The sequence below is a fragment of the Pipistrellus kuhlii genome, unplaced genomic scaffold (genome assembly GCF_014108245.1).
Source record: "Pipistrellus kuhlii isolate mPipKuh1 unplaced genomic scaffold, mPipKuh1.p scaffold_m20_p_4, whole genome shotgun sequence".
NCBI classification, from domain to species: Eukaryota; Metazoa; Chordata; class Mammalia; order Chiroptera; family Vespertilionidae; genus Pipistrellus; species Pipistrellus kuhlii.
Window position 1 is genome coordinate 8,122,733 of NW_023425540.1, and position 22,658 is coordinate 8,145,390.

At 46.1% G+C, this 22,658-nt stretch overlaps 1 protein-coding gene across 4 annotated transcripts in view; it reads left to right on the forward strand.

Annotated features, from left to right (window-relative positions):
• GHR (growth hormone receptor) overlaps positions 1-22,658 on the forward strand; it is a 191,842-nt gene that overhangs the window by 154,632 nt on the left and 14,552 nt on the right. For all 4 annotated transcript variants that reach the window (XM_036409455.2, XM_036409450.2, XM_036409454.2 and 1 more), the window contains 3 exons: positions 10,033-10,162; positions 18,355-18,527; positions 20,312-20,490. In XM_036409455.2, the coding sequence (XP_036265348.1) occupies positions 10,033-10,162; positions 18,355-18,527; positions 20,312-20,490 (482 nt within the window). The remainder of the gene's footprint in view (positions 1-10,032; positions 10,163-18,354; positions 18,528-20,311; positions 20,491-22,658) is intronic.

A 22,658-nucleotide genomic window follows, 5' to 3' on the forward strand; every position in this document is an offset into this window, starting at 1 on the left:
CTGCTGTGGGCAGAGCAGACCCCTAGGACCTCAGGTTGAGAACACTAACCTGTAGAAAGGGCTGTGCCTTCTGTAACAGAGTTCATGAAGACCACTGATCATGGCCTCCGCCAAGCTCTGCAAAAAAAGGGGAGCCAACACAGAAGAAAACCGTCAGGGCCATGGAAACCCCGTACCTGGGAGGGAAACTCCCCTCGGCCTGCTCCAAAAGGCCAGGCTGTTTTTCATACCTGCGTCAACTTTTCATTGCTAAGCCATTTCTCATTCTCCTGTACAGTTCAAAATAGTGAACATAGTTTTGGTAATTCTCTTGCTTGCGAGTGTTATCTGATGGGCAGATGCCTCCTCTCTATTATTCCTTTCACCTTTGTTTGTGCCTCCAATGGTGCCATCCTTTAAGAATGAAGGCTTTTGGAGAGTGGGTTATAACAGGATAAGGAGTCCAGGTCTGAGCTCTGCCTCAGTGGACCTAAATGTATAGCTGATAAGTTAATCCTGAGGAGGGGATGAAAGCAGAGTGGAATGAAACAGAGTCTGAGTATTAACAATTTTGGAATTGATGCTGAGTGGTGGCATTGGCAGTCCCTCTTGCCCCATTTTATACTTTTATCTTGTAAAGAGATCTGCTCAGTTGTAGGTCCTGGAAGTTTGAATTTTATGTCCATTAGTAAAACCATTTTCAAACACATACTATACATATTTACATATTTGTAAATTGTATACAGGGTGGGACAAAAGTAGGTTTGCAGTTGTATGTGTAACACAGAGTTTATTTGTTCATTATTATTTATTAATTATTATATTGTTTTTCCATATAACAACTATAAGCCTACTTCTGTCTGACCATGTATATGTACAATGATCTAATATATTTTGTTCATTATAAAACATATATGAACATACAAATTTTAAAGTCTTGATAAAGTTGAACCAAACAGTATTACAAAATACTTTAATTGCAGTGTTTGATAGAACAAAGTACTTCCTTTATGTGTTGAAAGAAGTTTCCTTCTTTTGGAGGGGGAAGTTCCATTTAATGTCCAAAGTTTATGAAAAGTCCACAGTTGATAAAACATAATTTGAAGGTTGGGTCTATGCTATATTGATTTCAATATTTGGACATAATTGTGAATCTGTCTCATCTGGAAAAGGCACAATATGCACCAAGTTAGAGGTTCAAAAATGAATAAGAGGTGTTGATCTATATTCCAAATAGTCTCTAGGATAATTTCCCATTTTGAAAGTCTACTTCCTATCAGTTTTGCCAAAAGCTTATTCTAAGAGTAAGGAGGTATATAATGAGGAACCTCCTCTCTGACTTGGTTGAGGGGGAGGCAAATGAGGACGATTATTTTATTCCCTTTTTTCCATTATACACACACACACACACACACACACACACACACACACAAGAATGACCACAACTTCTTCAAGAATCTGTGAGAACATGAAAGAGCTTAACACTCGTGAAAACTTTACCTTTATTCAGGCAAACTTAGAGTCCATCTGTGTGTCATTTTGTTTTGTTTTCAATTTCCTAGTTAACTGACCATATACCTAGACACCTATATGCTGCCATCTAGTGTAATAAATAGGTTGATTATGCATAGAATTCTGAATTCATTACATGGTTGAATGTCAGTACTCAAAATCATTCTTCAGCCCTAACCGGTTTGGCTCAGTGGATAGAGTGTCAGCCTGCAGACTGAAAGGTCCCAAGTTTGATTCTGGTCAAGGGCATGTACCTTGGTTGCCAGGCACATCCCCAGTAGGAGGTGTGCAGGAGGCAACTGATCGATGTTTCTCTCTCATCGATATTTCTAGCTCTCTATTCCTCTCCCTTCCTCTCTGTAAAAAATCAATAAGATATATTTTTTTAAATCATTCTTCACATTGGTGTGTTGTAAGTTTTGGAAGTTGCCTAATCAGAAACCTGCTTTCCTTGTCACTGTGACCCTGCTCATGACCATAATATTGTCATAGACTCTAGGGCTCAGGATCGAGCCTGGTTCACTCTATAAACATGACACATGGAAATTTGGTAGAGCCTTACAGGTTGGTAAATCTGAAGTAAATGCATAATAATCAAGAGGTCATCTAACTTTGGTGATGATTTCACTTTATGGAAGCAGAAGGACACATTGCCTGACTTCTTATCAGATGTGTGGCAATTCACTTCTCTTTTATGGACATAATTTTCTTCATCTGTAAAATGAGATGGTGATGAGCAAGGTCGCTTCCAGAAAAGGAGTGTGTGATTGCCTATAAACTATTTTCTCTTTGAAATTCCCATGTCATGTTCCCAGAACCCCCTTTTATGTCTGAAATAAACGTTGCTTCTCGGGCTTTATGTTTTTATCTATCTTTGGGTATGGTTAGAAGTGAGAAGTTCTGACTTGGAAGAGGGAAAGGCAAATGTGGACCATGATTTTATTATTCTCATTTTTCTTGAGCGTTGTCCAGTGGATTGTTGTCCACCATTGGAAAAATAGGTACTCGTAAAGATGCATTTAGCCTCTTCTCTTAACTTACAATGGCAAAGTTAGGAGTGGACTACCTATTAGAAATTATCAACTTCCTATATTGCACTTCCATTTTTTGTCTCTCCATTTCATAGGCTAACTTCTCAATGGAGTGTTCTAGGTCTATTGTAACTCTTCCTTTTCTTTATATAGTTCTATATAACTATTCCAGTGTATCCTAAAATGTTCTAATTTTCAGGTCATTTCATATGTCTGTTAAGCATTTGAAAGGGGGCTAGTGCAACCAAGGAACCTTACTGGACAGCACAGATATACATTCCTGCTCCTCGGGCTGTGCTCACCGACAGCAGCAGCGTCTGGGAACTTCTCAAAAGGACCACTTCTCAGACGCTGCCTTTTAAATCTGCATTTAAAAGATCCTCAGGTGAAGCTCTGCAGTGCAGGGACGTTCAAGAAGCATCTCTCTAAAGCACACAGATCTCTCCAGCGGTGCGCTCCAGAAGGAGCAGATGAATAGAGGACGAGGAGGGCCTGGGAATGTGCCGCAGGAGCGCCACTCCGGGACTGCTACCGTAGGATGTGTTCTGTGGAGAAGCTGTTTGTTTCCCGCAAAGGCAGCCCATGGCTGTTCCGTTGTGTGGACCCACCCAGGGCCTTCCCGGGGCTCGGGGTTGGCTCTGCTCCCTGGATCTGCAGGGGAGAATCTCACACTCACGTCCGTGCCTCCAGCACTGAGGGCAGCTGCACTCTCACCGCCTCATACACTGGGAACTGCCGTGTTCAAGCCCCTGAAACGCAGCTGTGAGCATATGTTTCTGCTCCACACAAGTGGGATTTAGGCTGACCCTTCTGGGGACCCTGGAAGATCCCCGCAAGAGGGGCTGTGCTGTCCACCACGCTGCCTCCCGAGAGCCAGCAGGACACCCCACGTCCTCATCATACAGGATTTGGTCCAGCTCCCCCATCCCCGAGATTCGATGCCTGCTGCCTGACCTCGCTAATCCTTATTTGGTTTGTTTTTCACAGGACTCGGCATTTGACGGGTCCTTCAGTGTACTGTTTGCTTAAGAATTAATTGTACTCACCTAACAGAGAAGCTCATTGTTCTAATTCAGAGAACCTCTACCTTGGTTGTGCACCAGAGTTCCTTGGGGCATTGAAAACAGTACCAATACCCAGGCATCACCCAGACTTTTTTTCCCCCCTCAATATATTGAGAATCACGTTACTTTTTTAAAGACATGATTAACGTAGAACACTGTGTAAGGCATTGTCCAATCTAATTAAATTGGGTCTCTGGAAGGTTGTTGGCTCAAGATCCTCCAGGTGACTCTGCGGTGTAGCTGGAGCTGAGAACAGCTGGTCCTGTTAGAAGGAGTCCTGAGCTGGCAGTCAGGGCCTTGCATTCATGCCTCTCAATCTCTAATGTGTGTGCGGATCATCCAGGATCTTGTTAGAACACACATCCTGGCTCAGGAGGCTGGGAAGGTGAAGAAGCTGGTGTGTCCAGGTGGCTTTTGGTCAGTGATCATCAGCGTTTTCCATCACAGCAAACCAATTGAGTTCATCGCCTTCTCCTTACTCCCCTGTGAAACCTCCCTCTGTCCACCCCCACTTCTTCGGACTCCCTAGAGCCCTGATCTTTCTGTGAACTTACTGTTCCCTGTTCTCACAAGCACGGATATCCTCTCAAGTGCCCGGTGACAGCTCTTCAAAGGCAGAATCCGCATTGCACATTATTTTTATAATTCCTACCACACCCAGAAGAGTGTCTTACACATGATAGCTGCTGCATCAATGCTTCTTGATTAACTAAAACATGGAATGTCTGATGAGAACCTCTCTAAAAAAAAAATTCAAAGGACCAAGAAATGGAAGGTGTTTTTTATTGTTGAGCAGAGAAAAAGTTTGGACAGACAAGGAGGAGAGGAGGTTGGGGATTCAGATTTTCCTTAGCTGTTTTCACTCTGGGTGGGAGAGTTGGGTGGACCATTCATGAGAAAACCAGAACTCTGATGCCAATGCAGATTCTGCCCATTCAGCGTGTTTTTTCTGAAGGTCATGGCCAAGAGGCCCCAGCAGTTCCCGCTGGGACTCCAGAGAGCCCAGGTGGCCAGGGAAAGCATCAGGCAGCGTTCTAAATGTCCCCAAGGACCTCGTGGGGCCTGAGTCACTGCTGAGTCTCCTCCCGCCCAGGAACTTCTAGACTTGCAGCATGGTTTCTCAGGAACCACAGGGCAGGCCTTTGCATGGGATTCTTTACATGTTAATGCCAATATGTAAGGGTACAGTGACCTCCGCCAGTTGTATAGAACGCGGGCGTTGGTAGCCCTGATGATCTAGAGCACATGTGTCAAACACAAGGCCCGCGGGCCAAATCCGTCCCGCCAGGCCTTGCAATGTGGCCCGCACCACGCTGTCATCACTGCACTCCGCTGCGTTTCCATCACAATGACAGTTTATGACTGTTCAGTAAACCATTCGGCCCGCGATTTAGGCTGGATTTTAGATTTTGGCCCCTTCTCTGATTGAGTTCGACACCCCTAATCTAGAGCATAGCCATAGAGAATCACCTGTGAACAGTGAGGGGCACGCTGTGACTGCACCACTTCCCCTACTTCCGACGTTCCAGCCAGCACCTAAGGACTTGTCACCGTGAGCCTGGGAAATGAGGATGGGTCTCAGATGTGACAATGGCCATCTCCAGCACTTCCCAGGAAACAACAGTCAACAGATCATTCACTGACCATCACAGCTGACTGGGAGGATGGCACAACAACAAACACACAGTGCTTACTTTATACTGAGAGTAAGGCACTTTTCTGAGAGGTTGACATCTATTATTACCCCATTAATCTTCATAATAACTCTAGGCGGTACATCATCACCCCCATTTTACCGGTGAGGAAACCGAAGAGGCCAAGTATGTTGCCCAAGATCGCACAGATGTAAGTGATGGAGTTGGGGCTGGAACCCAGGAGACGGGCTCCCAAGTCTGTGCTCTCAGGTGTTACCAGTATCATCAGGTTATTTCCCGGTAACTTTCATCAACTGTCAAGGCAACTCTGAAGATGGAGAATTACTATTATTAATAATAATAAACTACGCCACTCTAGGGAAAGAACTGCTTGTGAATTAAGCAAAGCTGAAGTGAGAGCATGAGTCGCACCAGCAAAGCAGTGCAGCTACTTAGTGTAGGGGCAAGAAGAGGCCAGCCCCACTTCTGCACATGTGCGTCATAATTCAGTATCATAGTCCCTGGCCCCATACAAAGCCATTAAAAAGGTTATGTGACATTTGACCTTTTTTAGTGATCAAAACAATCTTTAAATATATTTGCGGGGGAAAGTATTTCAAGAATAAGTTTTGGTTACCTGGAAACCACAGTCCTGTTGACAGTGTCATAACGTGTGCCAGGTAAAGGGTGCACTCTTGCCTGGCTCTGAAGACTATGCACATTAATTTTCAACTTTCAGGGACACAGGAGAGCTTTGTGGGCAGTGTCTCTCAAACTGAACATGGGGACCCATTAGGAAACCACTTTTCTGGGTCAGGAGCACATTCTAAGTCAGGGGTCTTCAAACTTCTCTCATTATGAGAATCACCTGGTGGAGGTGTTAAAACACAGATTCCTGATAGCACTTCTTATAGTTGGGATCCGGGAATCTGTGTTTTAACAACTCCACCAGGTGATTCTCATAATGAGAGAAGTTTGAAGACCCCTGTTCTAAGTAATAAAGAGAGAATATGCAAATTGACCATCACAAAGATGGTGGTGCCCACAGCAGAGGTGGGGTTTCCATAATACAGGATGGCTGCATCACAGCAAAGGCCAAGTTCCCATAAGGAGCCTTAAGGAGCAATTAGCCGGGACTTGAGGCTGTGTGGTGCTGGGCCAGGGCAGAAGACCTGAGCCTGAACCTCCCTGCCCAGTAGAGCTTGACAAGGGACCTCAAAATGTGCCCCTGCCCCAGAGCTGGGCCAGAAGACCTCGTGCTGCTCCTCCCATCCGGTGCCAGGCCGGGGGGATCTGAGGCTGTGCTCCCCCACCCAGCAGGGCTTGATGGTGGTGGGGCCAGCCAGGTCTGAATCTCATTCAATAGGGGTGGGACTGGCTGGGGCAGGGTCTTGTGCAATTTTGCGGTGCCAAAAGTGGATGAGGACTTGACTCTGGGTCCTGCAGTGCGCCCCAGACTCTGACAGGAGGAATGTTTTCATAAACACTTTACTGATTTTCTTTCATCTCTGACACCTCTATTATAGAGAAAGGGCAAATAGCAATATTAAAATATTTCCTCTAATTAATTCCCTTTTAATGTACATGAATTTTGTGCAGCGGGCCACTAGTTATTTATAAATTGGAATAGAGTAAATCAGAGTTCATTGCAGGCATAAAGAGTTAGCATATCTTGAAATAGTTTCTTTTCTGACATATCACATAAGAAAATACATGCATACTGGGTGGTGATCTCTTCCCGAGGATCACTCTCAGACTTTGAAGGCTACGAGGGCCGTGGCTTCCGTGAGACTCTGAAGTAAGACTGCCCGGTTGCAATGAGGATTCTTGCTCTTGGTTACCTAGGACTGCAGGCCAGTTATTTGACTTCATTCTCAGTGCTCTTGTCTCTGAGATGGTGAAAATAACAGTACCTACCTCGTTCCTAGCTGTGAGAATGAAGGAAGTTAATACATATGATGTGCAGGACAGTGCCTGGCACATGGCACCCTGAGTCTTAGTTGCTGTGACCATGTTATTAGTCCCCTTTCATCTGGTCCTTGCCCGAGAGAGAGGCTTGGAAAATCCACTGTGCTGAATGCTTCTCTCCACCACGACGGAACCACACGTCCACGTCCTCTCTCCTCAGACCTCCCAGGATCGTGGATATCTCTATGCTGTTGCTTTATGCAAGCATAGAGGCTGTATAGAAAGGTGTCGGTCGATCCTGGGTACATTTCAGCTACTCAGTCCCCAGAGATCTCGCCCAAAGCCTGTGCAGGCGAGGACCGGGGAGTGGACTTACCACTGGGATCACCGCCTCTTGTTTATCGTTTGGGGAAGGAACACTGCAGTTTCTCCACACTTGGCCGGACCATGTGCTTGTGCAATCCTCAGAGCATATGAAAGCTATTTCCACTGACAGCAAGTATTTCCTCACTTTGGCTCATGGTCAGCAGTAAACCGCTTGATCCATACCGGGGTGACCGAGCTGCTGTGGCAACGCTTCCCCAACTGGCCCGAGATCGGCTGCCTTTGCAGATTTCTGAGCAGAACCCGGATCCACCCAAAAGAGGCCAGAAGTCGTGGGGCCCCGTGAGTTTCCTGCTTTTCTCTCACAGTGTTTCCTCTTTCATGGTCCACGCACCTATAATCCCGTCCTCTGCTCTGCTCTGGTCCTTTCTCTCCTTCTTTAGGATTAGACCCATGTTCAGTTATTTGTCCTATGAAATCGTTTTTCTCAGACTGTCTGACAAGTTGTCGTTCTTACTCACTCGGAGACCCGTGGCTTTGTTTTCCTCCTTTCCCCATCGTTTGCCACTGCTGCTCAGCTCCACAGGAAGTGCTCACATGCAGTGCTGGCTGAGCTGCCCTCTGGCCAGGGAGCACGGTGTTCCTTCCAGCCCCTCCCCGCCCGAGCCTGTGCTCAGGGGTGATCACAAGTGTGCGGGGCTGTTGACAGCAGATGGTCCACGTGGCGACGTGGTGCTGCCGAGGTCCTCTGTGCCAGGGCAGGTGGCCGCTGAGGGCCTCCCTACCCGAGCTCTGGAGAAGTCAGCTCTGGAGAAGGGTGGGTTGGCCTTTCCCTCCAACCATCCCTTCCCCCTTCAGCTGCTCCTCCTCTTCTTTCTGCCCCCAAACAATGGCTTTGGAAGGTCACAGGCAGACAGTCTCAGAGCCAGGGCTAGCACCCAGATCTCTCCATTTGTAATGTAGTGGAGTTCCTCTTTAAAAAAAAAACAAAAACTATTATTCAATTGCAGTTGACATTCAGTATTATTTTGTGTTGGTTTCAGGTGTACAGCATAGTGGTGAGGCAATCATATACTTTTCAAAGTCTTCACCCTGCTATTTCCTGTACCACCTGGCCCCATACATGGTGATTACAATATTATTGGCTGTATTCCCGGCGCTGCACTTTACATCCCCGTGACTGTTCTGTAACCACCAATCTGCCCTTCTCCATCCCTTCCCATTTCCACTCAGTCCCCCAGCCCCCTCCCCCTCTGCATTTTCTCTTCTTGCCTTTTGCGAAAAAGAACTGTCAGAAAGAAATACTTTCTCTCTCCTCAAATGTGCAGGCATTAAGGTAGTTGTTTGAGGATGTTTTACTAATCACTGATTTTCTGGAAGGACCAAACATTACTGTTTTCAGCACTTCAGCTATGAAGAAAAGGGATTTCTCCAGGTCCTCCCTGTGGAGCAGGTGTTCCCGAAGGAAACACACGTTTTTCACCATATTCGTGTGTACCAGCTCCCATCACCCACTGGCTGAAGGAAGCCCTGAGGGTGTTAATGCCCTTGAACTCAACTGCACCTGCACCTGAGCTGAGTCCTCACCTGGCTTCTGAGAAACCTAAACAGGCACCTGAAGTACGCCCAGCCGTGTGCGGTGGTGGCTGCGTTGGCATCCGGTGGGCAAAGAGGTGGGACGTAAGGACCACAGCATACAAGACAGGGCCCTTTCTCTTTATATAGATTTTTAAATAAAAAGTCACTCACGGTTGCATTCTTTTAAAAGATTCAGCCAGTAAACTCCCTAACTAGATGTCCGACGTACGCATACATGTGGGTCAATTCTATTTTGGGAAGCAGAGAACGCCTCCCAACTTCTGTGTACAAATGGGTCAAATCTATTTTGGGAAGTCAAATCTATTATGTTAGGGTATTAGGTTAACTCTGTACATCTGTGCAATCTGCAGCTATCCCCGGGCGAGAGGCTCATCTGGGTCAAAGCGATGTTGTGTACCAGTTCTCATTGTCCTTCTGACTTCCGTGGCCATTTTGGAGACGGTCAAGTTTTGGTTTGGTTTGGTTTAGTTTTTTGTTTTTGTTTTGTTTTGTTTTTGTTTGGTTTTTTGCTCCTAATCTGATTAGTCTGCAGTTCAACCCTAACCCACCCAGCCTGTCATTCTTGTCCAGGACAGCGGGGAGGCACACTCCACAGGATCTCAGAGGAGCCACCATGACAGCCAGCTAAATAACATGCACTTTACCTACTGGGCTCCCTCCCCTTCCCCAACCCAGTTCCCTCACTTCTAGTTCCTGGAGTCACCTCCCAAATAAACTTCCTATTCCAAAATCCTCATCTCTACCCCTGGTTTCTTAAACAGGCCCGAGGAACTGATACTTGAAATAAGACAAAATGGGTTTGTCTGTGGAATCAAGGGCTGACAGAGAAATAACTGAAAGCAACACGCTCTGAAAGTGTGGCTTAGGAAGACAGCGTTTCTGGGAGAAAGGATGCTTCTCCATCACTTTGGATGTGATTGTCTTTGAGACCATGCCTGACCCTCCTGGTTTCATGCTTTGCCTTTTCCTTTTGTCCTGCAGACTCTTCCGGGAGGCCCCAGTTCACCAAGTGCCGTTCACCTGAACTGGAGACGTTTTCATGCTACTGGACAGACGGGGTGCATCACGGTTTCGGGAGCCCAGGCGCCGTGCAGCTGTTTTACATTAGAAGGTGCCACCGCCTTCATGCCTTTCTGACTTTTATCTCCGTAGATTTTCTGATTGGAGTGGTAGGAATTGAAATGGTTCCTTTGGATGCTCTAAATGTATTCACTCACTCCTTTATTTAACAACTAGAGGCCTGGTACACAACATTTGTGCACTGGGGGGGGGGGGTGGGTCATGGGGGGGGGGGGGGGGGGAGACCCTCAGCCCTGCATACTCCCTTTTGCAGTACATGAGCCCTTGGAGGAAGTCCAACTGATAGCTTAGGCCTTGCTCCCCATGGGCCTACCAGGGGTCCTCAAACTTTTTAAAGTGGGGGCCAGATCACGGTCCCTCAGAGAGCTGGATGGCCAGACTATATGAACTACTAATTCCTACTGTAACACCTCGGCTGCGCTCACTGCCCAAAAAACCTGGCGGGCCGGATCAGACTCCTCTGCGGGCCGCATGTGGCCCGAGGGCCGTAGTTTGAAGACGCCTGGCCCTAAGCCATCAGTTGCACATCCTTAGTGTGCCATGGAGGCAGGAGAGGCTCCCACCTCCACCGCTGTGCTTACCAGCCCAGCTTATGACTGAGCAGCTCCCCCTTCCCCCTTTAGGAGCACACTGACCACCAGGGGGCAGCTCCTGTGTTCAGCGTTAAAGTTCTTGGTCTCATGGAGATTCCTCTTCAGTGAGGGAGGATAGACAATAAAACCTTGCAAAGTAAAATGGCAGCTGATACTATGGTTTATTAAGAAAAGTAAAGCCGGAAAGAGGACAGAGTACCAGCACTGTGTGCAACTATATGCGTGTCCATGAGTGTGTGAGGGTGAATGTGGGAGTGCATGGATGTGCATGAGGGTGTAAGGTAAGGTGACCAGACGTCCCGCTTTTGGCGGGACAGTCCCGGTTTTTAACAATTTGTCCCGTGTCCCACGGCGTTTTAAAAAAGTCCAAAAGATTTAAAAGAATCTTTCCAAAAATCGGGAATTTTTTAAAATGCGACAGGACATGAGACAAATTGTTAAAAATCGAGACTGTCCCGCCAAAAGCGGTACGTCTGGTCACCTTAGTGTAAAGGTGAGTGTGTGAAAGTATGGGTGTGCATGCGTGAGTGCATGGTTGTACATGAGTGTGTGATGGTGAGGGTATGAAAGTGTAAGTGTGCATGTGTGAGTGCATGAATGTGCATGAATGTACATGAATGTGCGTGTGAAAGTGTAGGTGAGTGTGTGGGAAAGTGTATAAAGGGAGTTAGAGTGATCTTTTGAATGCAGAGGTGATAGGAGGTCTCTCTAACGTAGTACATTATAGCAGAGACGTAATAAACTGCAGGAGGCCACGTGGCTATCTGGGGGAAATTGCAAGTGCGAAGGCCCTGAGGCCACCTTGCAGGAGGCAGCACAGGTGGCGCCAGGCGGCAGATGGGGCCAGTGCTGTGAGAAGGGGTAGAGGGCGAGCCAAGCCAGAGTGTGACTGTGACGAGGCTGTAGGCCAGGGAGGGCTTTATTTTTTCCTGTCTATGGTGGGAACCCATGGGGGTTTTTGAAAAGATATATGTGTTAAGATTCAGTTCGGTTTCTACATAGGAAATAGACTATGTTCCTATTGAATTCCTTCATTCAACAAGGGACTCTAGTACTTTTCTACCTATTTTTGCCAGGAGTCCTTTAAAATACCAGTGCAACAGAGATCTCTCACTACAATCACCACCCATGTCATTTCTTTCTTACTCTTCACCTGACATTATTTCCAATCCTACCTACTCTTAAGTTGTACCTCTGTGCTTGCTTTTTAATATGGGGGGCTCAAGCACTCAATCGTCTCCTCTTTTCCACCCAAACCCAAGGAAGGCGTAAGCAAGATGCAAGGTTCGCAGGACCCTATCTTCCCGGAGCAGCGGGGAGAGGGAAGGAAGGGGCTGTGAGCAGTTAAGGACGTGAGCTCAGGGCCAACAGCTGAGTCCAGTCTGGCTCTGGCCTTCGCTCACCCAGTGATGCGGGCAGATGGGTCAGTCTGTCCAAGCTCAGCTGCCTCGTTTGCAAAGCAGAGCTAACGGGCCTTGCCTCGTGGCTTCTGATGGGGGTTTTATTAGCAAACACATGAAATGCACTTAGTACATTGCTTGGCACATGGTGAGGATGCAATACGTGGTGGCTGCCTATTATATTGTACACCAGTGTTTGCCAAACTTCTCTCATGATGAGAATCGCCTGGTGGAGTTGTTAAACTAGAGATTCCTGAATCCCAACTAAGAAGTGCTAAACTAGAATTAAGTATACAATTTTACCTATATGTTCCCAAAAATTCTAGTTTAGCACTTCTTAGTTGGGATTCAGGAATCTGTAGTTTAACAACTCCACCAGGCTATTCTCATCATGAGAGAAGTTTGGGAAACACTGCCACAATCCGTGGTGGCTGCCTGTTTTTTTTTTTCCTGTGGCATAATGACAATTTAAAGTAATAGTGATGTAAAACTCCAATTCTGGGCTACAACATTGATTTTGGTTCTTTACAATTGTCTGTGACTTAAGGCGTTGGTGGTATAGTGGTGAGCATAGCTGCCTTCCAATTGTCTGTGACTTTTGGTATCCTATGAGAACACGTTTAATGCAGAGCTGGGGTGTTTCACTTGCAAATAAGATATACCGGGCCTGGCCTTGCCTGCCTCCCAGGTGTGGGAGTGGTCTCTTGGATGTCCCCCAAAGGGCATCACAGATGAGATGGTTGGGTACCAAATGTTCTTTTCTTGTTTGCTTTGTTAACGCTGCCACTGCAGAGAGGGGAGGGCCAGCAGCCAAAGCTGATTTGTATTCGGGAGAGGAAGCGAGAATGTTTGGTAACACTTTTCAATATCTGTGGGTTGTGTTCAGAAAAGAGAGAGGGATTTCAGAGGCTCCATTTCATGCTTTCGCTTCAGCACCTCAGAGAGCCAGCTCAGTTAAAACTAAGCCAGTTAACTACCAATAAAAAAACTAAAATTTTTATTGGTAGTTCATCTCATGGTAAAATTACGTAACATGTAATGAACCTATAACGGTCATATTTTAGTGCAAAGAAATTAAAATTTAAAAGCTATCAAGTCTACATTATAAAATTTCCAAAAGCTTCCTAATATTTAAATTTAAAAAGGGGGGAAATAGTAGAATATCATGTAAGGAAAAATATCCTGTAAGTAAGTTACATCTACAACATTCTTACTTTTAGAAAATCAACTTTCATTTGTAATGCTAACAGGAAGACACCAAAACAAACAAACAAACAAACAAACAAACAAACAAAAAAACTAAGCCAGTTATCTGTAAGCCAGGACAGTTAACTACACGAACGGAGAGGAGCGGACATGGGCCCACTTCATGAAAATGGGTTTCACCAGCCTGGCATTCACCAAATTTAACCCGAACTAAAAGGCTAACCCCCCGGGGTGGAGCCTTCACACAGGCATGTTTGTCCCTTCCCCTCCAGGGCAGGGCCCATTCCCTGGCCTCCGGCCCCTCGGCCTCCCTCAGCCCAGCCCAGGCTCTTGCCAGCAGGAAGCCACGAAAGTGGACCAGGTGGAGGGAGATCTCCAACATACACAGAAGGCACCATTAGTTTGGGCCACAGTGGAGTTTGGGGGTGGGGGGTGGGGGATGAAGGGGGGATAAATGATCACCTCATCAAACCCCCTAAGTAAGCAGAACCTTGGGATTCCTGCCCATTTAAACTGGTTAAAGTCAGCATTTTGCGTCTTTTCTATAAAAATATAATTATTTTTAATATCTCGGCCAAAATAGCATAAGCTCCATCAGTTTATCTGGGAAGGGCAGACTGAAGGGTCGGGAGGGTTAGGATTAGCTGCCCGATGAGAGAACAGACTACTAGCAGGACAACAGCCGTGCACCCTGACTCTTGTCACTGTCTCTCAGAAGTCAGTTCCCAGGCAGCTCCAGGATCCACAGACTCATGACTCTCCATCCCTGACACCTAAATAAAGCGGAGACATGATTTCACCCAGAACCAGAGCAGCAGAGGGGCTTGGCCTTGGTAACTACCAGTAAGGGCCAAGGGAACCTAAACATGTGGGCTGTCTGTCAACAGGACAGAGCGAGGCAGCTGGCACCCCCTCCCCAGGTGAACTGGAGGAGGCAGCCCTCCAGGCCAGTCTCTGTCCCCCTGTGATGCAGACAGTGCCACAGTCCCCTCTGTGCCTGGAGGGGACTCCACAGGCACCGCCAAAGGCGGCTCTGAGTCCAGCAGACATGCTGTGCCCTCCGCTCCTCAAAGAAGCGGGTGCGTGAAGAGCAAGTCCCCGAGGCGGTATCCCTCCACCTTTCCCATCCCCCCTCCGTCATATCCTGGCCTTTTAAAAAGACATTTTCTTGCACAGCTGGGTGTGGCTTAGTGGTTGATCATTGACCTATGAACCAGGTTCAAATCCCTGTCAGGGCACATGCCCAATTTGTGGGCTCAATCCCCAGTAGGTGGCATGTTGTAGGAGGCAGCCCATCAATAATTCTCTCTCACCATTGATGTTTCTGTCTCCCTCTCACTCTCCCTTCCTCTCTGAAATTCATAAAAATATACTTTAAAAAATAAAAATAAAAGAAAGTTTCTCTCCCATCCATGGAGGAAATTAGAAGAGACATGTTACTTTCCTGACCTTTTCTAAGGAAAAGGTTACATTTTAAGCTTAAAACACATGCTTTTACGTATGTAATGAAAACAGTTGCCCTTAACAAGTAAGTGATGTTTTATTTCTTTTCCAGTTGATTGCCTGTAGGTGGAAAGCATTTCTTCTGCTCTTTCTTCTGATTGGCATTCTAGTCCTCACTCCCGTCTCACGATTTAGGCTGGGAGTGATCTCGAGCACTTACCTTGGGGAGTAAGAGTTGAGAGTAGCTGTGTAGACTCTCACCCCAGTGAAGGCAGGCGGCAGAATGCCTATTTTGTGAGTCCACTTGTGTTTTGTTTTTTTTTGTCTAAATGTAATTGTTTAAAAATAAATGTTAAATATTTCTTTAAAGCAAAATTCAACTTGGGTTCATGAGGGTGGGGGTTAGGAGCTGTGTTTGGAAGAGCCTCCTGACCCATCATGCTTCAGGTGTACGTGCTTTGGAGCTAATGGATTTGGGGTCATCTAAAGAGGGGCTGTGTGCCGAAACCAGTTTGGCTCAGTGGATAGAGCGTCGGCCTGCGGACTGAAAGGTCCCAGGTTCGATTCCGGTCAGGGGCATGTACCTTGGTTGCAGGCACATCCCCAGTAGGGGGTGTGCAAGAGGCAGCTGATCAATGATTCTCTCTCATCTATGTTTCTAACTCTCTCTCCCTCTCTCTTCCTCTCTGTAAAAAAATCAATAAAATATATATATATATTTTTTTTTAATAAAGAGGGGTTGTGGTCCCTAAGGGACAGGAGCCTGGCATACCCATGTTGAGAAGCTGTGGAACACACAGAGGTAACTTCTCTGGATCAAATCCAGACCTGGCAAGCAGTGGCCCACATCTTTAGGATATTTTAATACCAACTTTGATACTATGGGAATGCTAAATGCATTGTTTATCCCTTCTGCCCGTGTATGGAAGCCTCATTCCCTATTATTTTCAGTTTTAAACTCAAGATACAATAAACCGTATTATAGTTCAATGACCCACCTAGTCCTAATTTTTAAAAATCTTCTTCCCACTATAAATGCACACATACATACATGGCTTATCCTGGCTCCTACCCACATCTCTCCCATCCGAGCTGAGTCTTCCTCTCACCCGAGGGCTTGCAACTCTTAAGAAACTCAACCAGAATGTAAGCAATATGGTTCCCTGTCTGGGACCCTGGTGTTTCTGCCACTTGAATTCCCAAGTTCTTCCAACAGCTGATGCGCAGCTGTCCCAAGGACCTCCTGATATTGCACAAGTTTTCTCCTGGTGCCAACAGACCGGCCTGAGAAACAGCTGGAAAGGAGGAAGCCTGTGTCTTCCCCAGTGCCTCATCCCTTCCTCCCAGGCCCTGCCTTCCCCACAGTGCCACCCCAACCCCACCCCACTCACAGACCTCCACCTGCCAGCCCCCACACCTGGGGCTGCACGGGGCCACTCCTGCTGCCCATTTCCTCTGCCACAGATTCCCTAGTTCTATGTCCCCTTGATTCATAAACCCTCTTCTCAAGCGGATAGCCCTAGTGAAGAATAAACCAATAAGGACTCACTCCACCCAACTAGCATTTCTAATTTAAGTACTTCCCAGTTATTCCATTGCCTCCTGCGCCCCTCACTACATTTAGTCTCATACTTCTTCCCCTAAATGTCTTGGACCACCATGCCCCTTCCTTTCCTTCCCCTATTGCCATCTATTAAACTTTACCCACCCTTCAGGGTTGCTAAGAAACACCACCTCCACCCTGAAGCCTTCTGTGAACAACCAGAGCAATCATTCCCTCTTCTGGACTCTTTGGGAGCCTAGTCAGCACTTACCCACACTCCTTGATAACACAGTTTTCAATCATACCGCTGAGGCAAGAGTAACTCCTTAGGCACACATGACTTTCCCGTATGCCCAACACAATATTCTATACATAATCGATGCCTATTAAATATCCATGGAATGAATGCAGGAGACCAAAAAAGTACTGAGATCATCATTTCTAGTTCTTTCTCCAACCTAAAGGTAGGGACCGAATCTTATGAATTATCCCATCCCCACAGTGCTAATGCTGGATGTAACTAATGCTTATGTGGTGCTTGCCTAGTAGGCCCCAAAGATGACACGCTGGGTTCAGTCAGCCAGGCAGACAGATGGGACTTGGGAGAGCAGTGTCGCCTCCTTTCACGTGTCTGCACTATTCCCGCTGCGGGAGATGGGTCTGAGCGGTGCTGTGATTGCTCCGCAGTTTTGTTCAGGTCCCCATGGCAGCAGACCAGGGAATTTCCTCCCCCAAAACTCTGGCTTTTGTCTGCAGTGAACTTCCTGGCATCTCTCTTCCATTCAGTGCACGCCCTGCTGTGGTTTGCAGTCATCTGGGTAAACAGTGCTCTCTGCAGAGGGGGGCAAAGATGGATAACTCCGTGGTGGGAGGCAAATGGGAACACCCAGCTCCCTTATTGGCTCGGTGTTCTCCGTGGGTCCGTCTGTCCTCCATGCTTTGTTCTGTTGTTCATTTGTGTGTGTTTTTGTTTGTTTTATTTTTAATTTTTTATTTTTTTACATATGTGACCTTATTCCCCCATTACTCCCCACCCCCCTACGAATGCCCCATGTTGTTCATTTGTTTGTTTTCATCTGGTCCAAGGGCTAGGAAAAGAGGAACTTGTCTGTGGGAAAAAAAAAAAAAAAAAAAAAGGAACTCATAAGGAAATGCATTGATTCCTTTCAGCCCATGTTTGTCCCTCCCCCTCCCCCCCCTTTTTTTTTCTATATTCTGTCATTTAATGTCAATTGCTAGTTACAAAATGGAAGAGAAAAATGCTTTTCTGGATTTGGGAAGACTTTTAGATTTCTGGGTTCATGCCTTCTGTCTCTTTCAGGGGTGGGGGAGAAGAGGCTAGGATTGCATGTTCTCAGCATGTCACTGGAATGTCCTGCGTGTTTGAAATGTTCTCATGGCTCTTCTTCTTATAATTAAGGGTGGAAATCAGAAGTATAGGAAGGAGTTCAAGGCATCAGGAAACTCTCCCAAGCATAGGACATCCATGGGGAGGTAGACATGGGACACAGTAGTCCAGAGAACAGTGGTAACCGATTTTCAACCTCAAAGTCACCTGCACCTGAGTGTTACTCAGCTTGGAGAATGCTCTGGTTCCTTCCACCAGGAGTTGGAGAAACACCCAGGATTAAGGACTCACAGTTCTCTGGGAATCTCTACAGTTTGGCAGTTAGTTAACTGTCTCTTGTGTTTTAATGAAGGACATTCTTCAACCTCCCTAAGCCTCAGAACCCTCCTTTGTAGAATGAGGATAATAAACCAACTACCAATGAATCACTTGGCTTAGGAGCTGGTAGGTCACATGCAGTCAGTGAGTAAGTGTTCTTACTATTGGCAGAGGTACCAAAGGGCCCCTGATCCTTCTGCAGACCCTGACGATGCCTATGAATGTGATACATCTTGGAAATGGTGTCACTAAAGTACTTGCTCATAAATATTGTGTTCCTGTTCATTGAATCTGACTGTCAGGCACCTCACTTTGACTTGAGCGATAGCATGGTTTTGGAATAATTCATCCTTTTTTTACCCTCCATTTCAGGAACACTCAAGAATGGACTCAAGAATGGAAAGAATGCCCTGATTACATCTCTGCAGGGGAAAACAGCTGTTACTTTAACACATCGTATACCTCCATCTGGGTGCCCTACTGCATCAAGCTCACTAGCAATGGTGGTACTGTGGATCAAAAGTGCTTCTCTGTCGAGGAAATAGGTAAATCACAGGTTTGTGTTTCATTTGACATGGCTTTAGATTAAGTAAGCGGGGAGGTCTACAACGTTCAAGTGTATTTGTATAGGAAGACCTTGTCCCTGTGCTCAATAGGTGGATGGAGGTCTACTTAACCAAGCATGAGATCAGCTGCAGAACAAGGAGGAAAAGCAGGGGGGACTTAAATTGTCTCTACTGTAAGAGAATTTGCCAGCAAGTCTTGAAAAGGGAAGAATGGGAGCCTTCTTTGAGGAGATCTTTAGTTGGATTGGATTGTGTGCTACTGTAGGGGGCAAGCTCAATGTACTCTTAAGATTCCCTCTCTCTTGATCATTCAATGTGATTATTATATTCATATCTACTGATATAGCTTGGCCTTCATCTCTTCCATTGCTCTAATAAGTGCCTAGATTTTCTTTTAACACAAAGCATGGTAACTCAGGAGTTTTACATTTACAAAACAACCCAGATTCATTTAAAGACATATTTATAAAATCTCAGACAAACATTGGAGATAATCAGCGCAGTGAACTAAGCTGCAGACAGACACGTGGACACAGGGGAAATGCAACAAAAGAACACAAGCAGCTATAATTGGGATGTTTAAACTATAGTAGTATAAATAGCTAAGTAGAAAAAGTCAAAGAAGGACTTTGAGTAGCTGACATCGGTGCCTCAAATCTACCCATAGAAGCTCATCTGTTATGTATAGGAACTCCTTGGAGCTTCTCTCCGATGGGTTGTTCTCGTCTGGTTTTCCAGGCATCAGCAAATGGAAAGAGACAGAGAGAAAGTGGCTAGAAGCTGCAGACAGAAACAAGTAGATCTGATAGCCTGACTTTGAGGGAGAAAATTAAGAAAAGTTAACCAGAAAAGAGACCCCCAAGTACATAGGTTAAAGAAACTACTGAGTATATGTCCTAACACGCATCAGTGTAGCTATTGAGTGGCTAAGTGGGTAGTGGTAAGAATCCTGGGTCAAGACCCATGTCCTGGCCCTGTGTCTGCCAGTTGCCAGTCCCACCCTTTTACCTGGCTGACATCAGTGAGGGCCAGCCATGAGCTGGACACTAATTGGGCACTATGCCCAGGTGTGGTGGCTAAAGAATAAATAACATACAGTCAAGTTGGAGAGTCAGGCATGTTGACAAATAATTGAGATAAATAATAAATAACTGCCATAGTGGGTGCTGGACTCCAGGTGTGTGGGACACATAGCCAGCCAAGGTGGAAGCCAGAGGTGAAATGGTTGACTGAGGAAGGGCTGCACAGAGATGGTGACAGTTCAGTTGCTCCTTAAAGCATGAGTGGGGGGTGCCAGGTGTACCAGATGGACAGTGTCTTCCAACAACTACTACATTCCAAAAGTGACAAATAGCACAGAAGACCCCTCTACCCCGAGTTCCTAATACAGCCACGTGTGTCAGTGCCAGGTCTTTCTGACTCTGTTCCTTCGTTAGCATGAATCCCTTTGCCAAATCCCAAAGCATTCATTCTATCGGAGCTCAGAGAAATGCAAAACCCAGAAGATCTTTAAGAAAAGTTATCGGTCAGACTTCAAACTCGAAGAGGACTTTTAGCGGGGGTTTTTAAAGTTAAACACAGATCACCCTTAAGAAAAAAAAAGGGGGGAGGGGGTGCTCTCTAATAAAGTGAGGATAGACTGATAGGACTATTAGAAGAGTTGGGAGCATGACTAATGAAATGTGTAAAGTAACGCGGTCTCTTCGGAAGAAAGCATCCCGTCCCTACCCAGCTGGGTACTAACTCTCCATTGAAACGCGCAGTACAACCAGATCCACCCACCGGCCTCAACTGGACTTTGCTGAACACCAGCCTGACGGGGATTCACGCTGATATCCAGGTGAGATGGGAGCCGCCACCCAACGCGGACGTTCAGAAAGGCTGGATCGTCCTGGAGTACGAGCTGCAATACAAGGAGATAAACGAGACCCAGTGGAAAATGGTAAGGTGGCATTACAGGTCACACCGGAAACCTTTTGAATTGGCTTCCTTTTATTTCGACACACACACCCCCCCCAAGGTTATATGTCCTTTGGACCTAGTACCGCATGTCCATGCTACATGCTGCATCATTTCTTACTGGAGGAAAATAATCAGAAAAAAATATCCTATTGAGGTCCTGTCCAACAGCCTGGAGCTTCTATGGAAGCCTCTGGAAGGAAAAGGCTGCTGTGTCCCCAGTCATCCTTGCTGTCCAGTTTAACTTTAGGACAAGCTTGAATTCTCTAGCCCCTAAGCTGTCTTTGGGGATGTGGCTAAACATGGGAAGGGTCATGATCAAGGTCAACAGTGAGCAATGGCTAAATATTCTCCGATGATGTTGGTTGCTGCTCCTTCTTACAAGAGCTTCGTTAAATTAAGTTCTTAAGTGACTCGAGGAGGGAAACGGAGGGAGGGAATGTGCCCTTTCGAGGCTTCAGAGGGATATTTGGTTAAATACCTCAGGGGACAATCAAGCTAAGAGGTTTTTAAGTCCTCAAGGAGCATGGTACTGGTTGACCTCTGAACTCCTCGCTTCCTTGCCAAGCGTGTGGGAACCGGGCACTTAGATAAATTCCTCATGGCACACGGCACGAAGAAAAACAGGATTATCATGCTGTTCCCAATATAACTAATTCTAAATCAGTCTAACCACAGCCACAGCCCCGGCCAAGTCCAGCGGTTTCTGGCCGGGCATCAGTCATGCCCAGCGGCTGGCACAGCCTCGCTGCCGACTCTTCAGACACCGAGCCCTGTCCATTCAGGCATCTGCTGAAGAGCGGCTGGTTTTGTCACTGGCAGAAAGCTAAATGTGGGGCAGCTTTGCGCAGTTAAACATTGGGCTTTGAGGTCCTGTTTTCGGCATCGTTTTAATTTAGATATCCATTCTGTAACTTGGTGTATAAAAAGCCTGGTTGGATGCTGAGTCAAGCGAGACTTTCTGAATCCAAGCTAATCAAACATGTAGCCAGCCACCAGGGATTGAAATAACCACTGTATTTGGGGCACGGGGCCAGGTACCCAGGACAGCCGATCTCAAAGAAGGGACTGTAGACCCCGGAGAGTCCCTGAGGCCCTTACAGCAAGTCCGCAAGGTCAAGACCACTTTCATAATAATACTAAAATTATTTATTTTCTTTTTTTTATTGTGGTGAGATTTGCCCTGATGGTACAAAAACAATGGGAGGGAAACTGAGGCCGCCTTAGCACCAAGCATGGCAGTAAGACCAATCCGTGCTGGTGGTCACCGAGCACTCATAGGGAGGGGAGGGAGGGAGCCAGTTACACACAAGAGCACCCTTGGTGAGGCTTTGAAAATTATCAATTTTGTCCCAGCTTTTTTATATTCTTTATTAATATTTAACATTATTTATTAATATTTAATGTTTAATATTCTAAAGTCCACGTAAAGCACTTTCACTACCTACGTGGTGCTGATGGTTGTTTTGAGAAAAAGCACTTACCCAGCGGGGCTGCCAGCGGAGCTCACTGCTCTGTAGGGAACGTGGTTTGGAGCACCAGTTTTACCCGGAAGAACGACTGGTAGACTGATAGATTTGAGTTGGCAAATATTTGGCAAACATTTCTTTAAAAAAGAATGAAGTAAATGCATCACTTTAAGAAAAACAATTGACAGTGTTTGTGGCCAGTAAGAAATGTGAGCTCGCGAGGGGAAATCAGAATTTTGGAAAACCTTCTTGTACAACCATGAACTTGCTAGCTTCCTATCTTTGAAGACACTCCTGGTGAGATGAATGGTGATACTGTTAGCAAAAGTGATGTTTTATATTGCATAATAAAATGTGTGTACATTTAGAAAATCTGCATAACTCAGGGAACCAGTCTTTTCCAAATGATCAATATGTGATGTAATGAAAATCACACATGGGGAAATGGTCCATTCAGAATATCAGAGGGAATGGTGGATGCTAATGGAACAGCGTACAGAAGATTCACTGATATGGTTTCCCATTCCACACTGTAGCTAACCTTTAAGAAAAGACCACTTGCTGAGTTTGGGTGTTGGTGTTAAAGAAAATCCACAATTATCTGTAAAGCCTATTAAAATACACTTCCTTTTCCTCAATTTTGTTCATGCATGTCAACCAAAACAACCTAATAGTTAGGAGC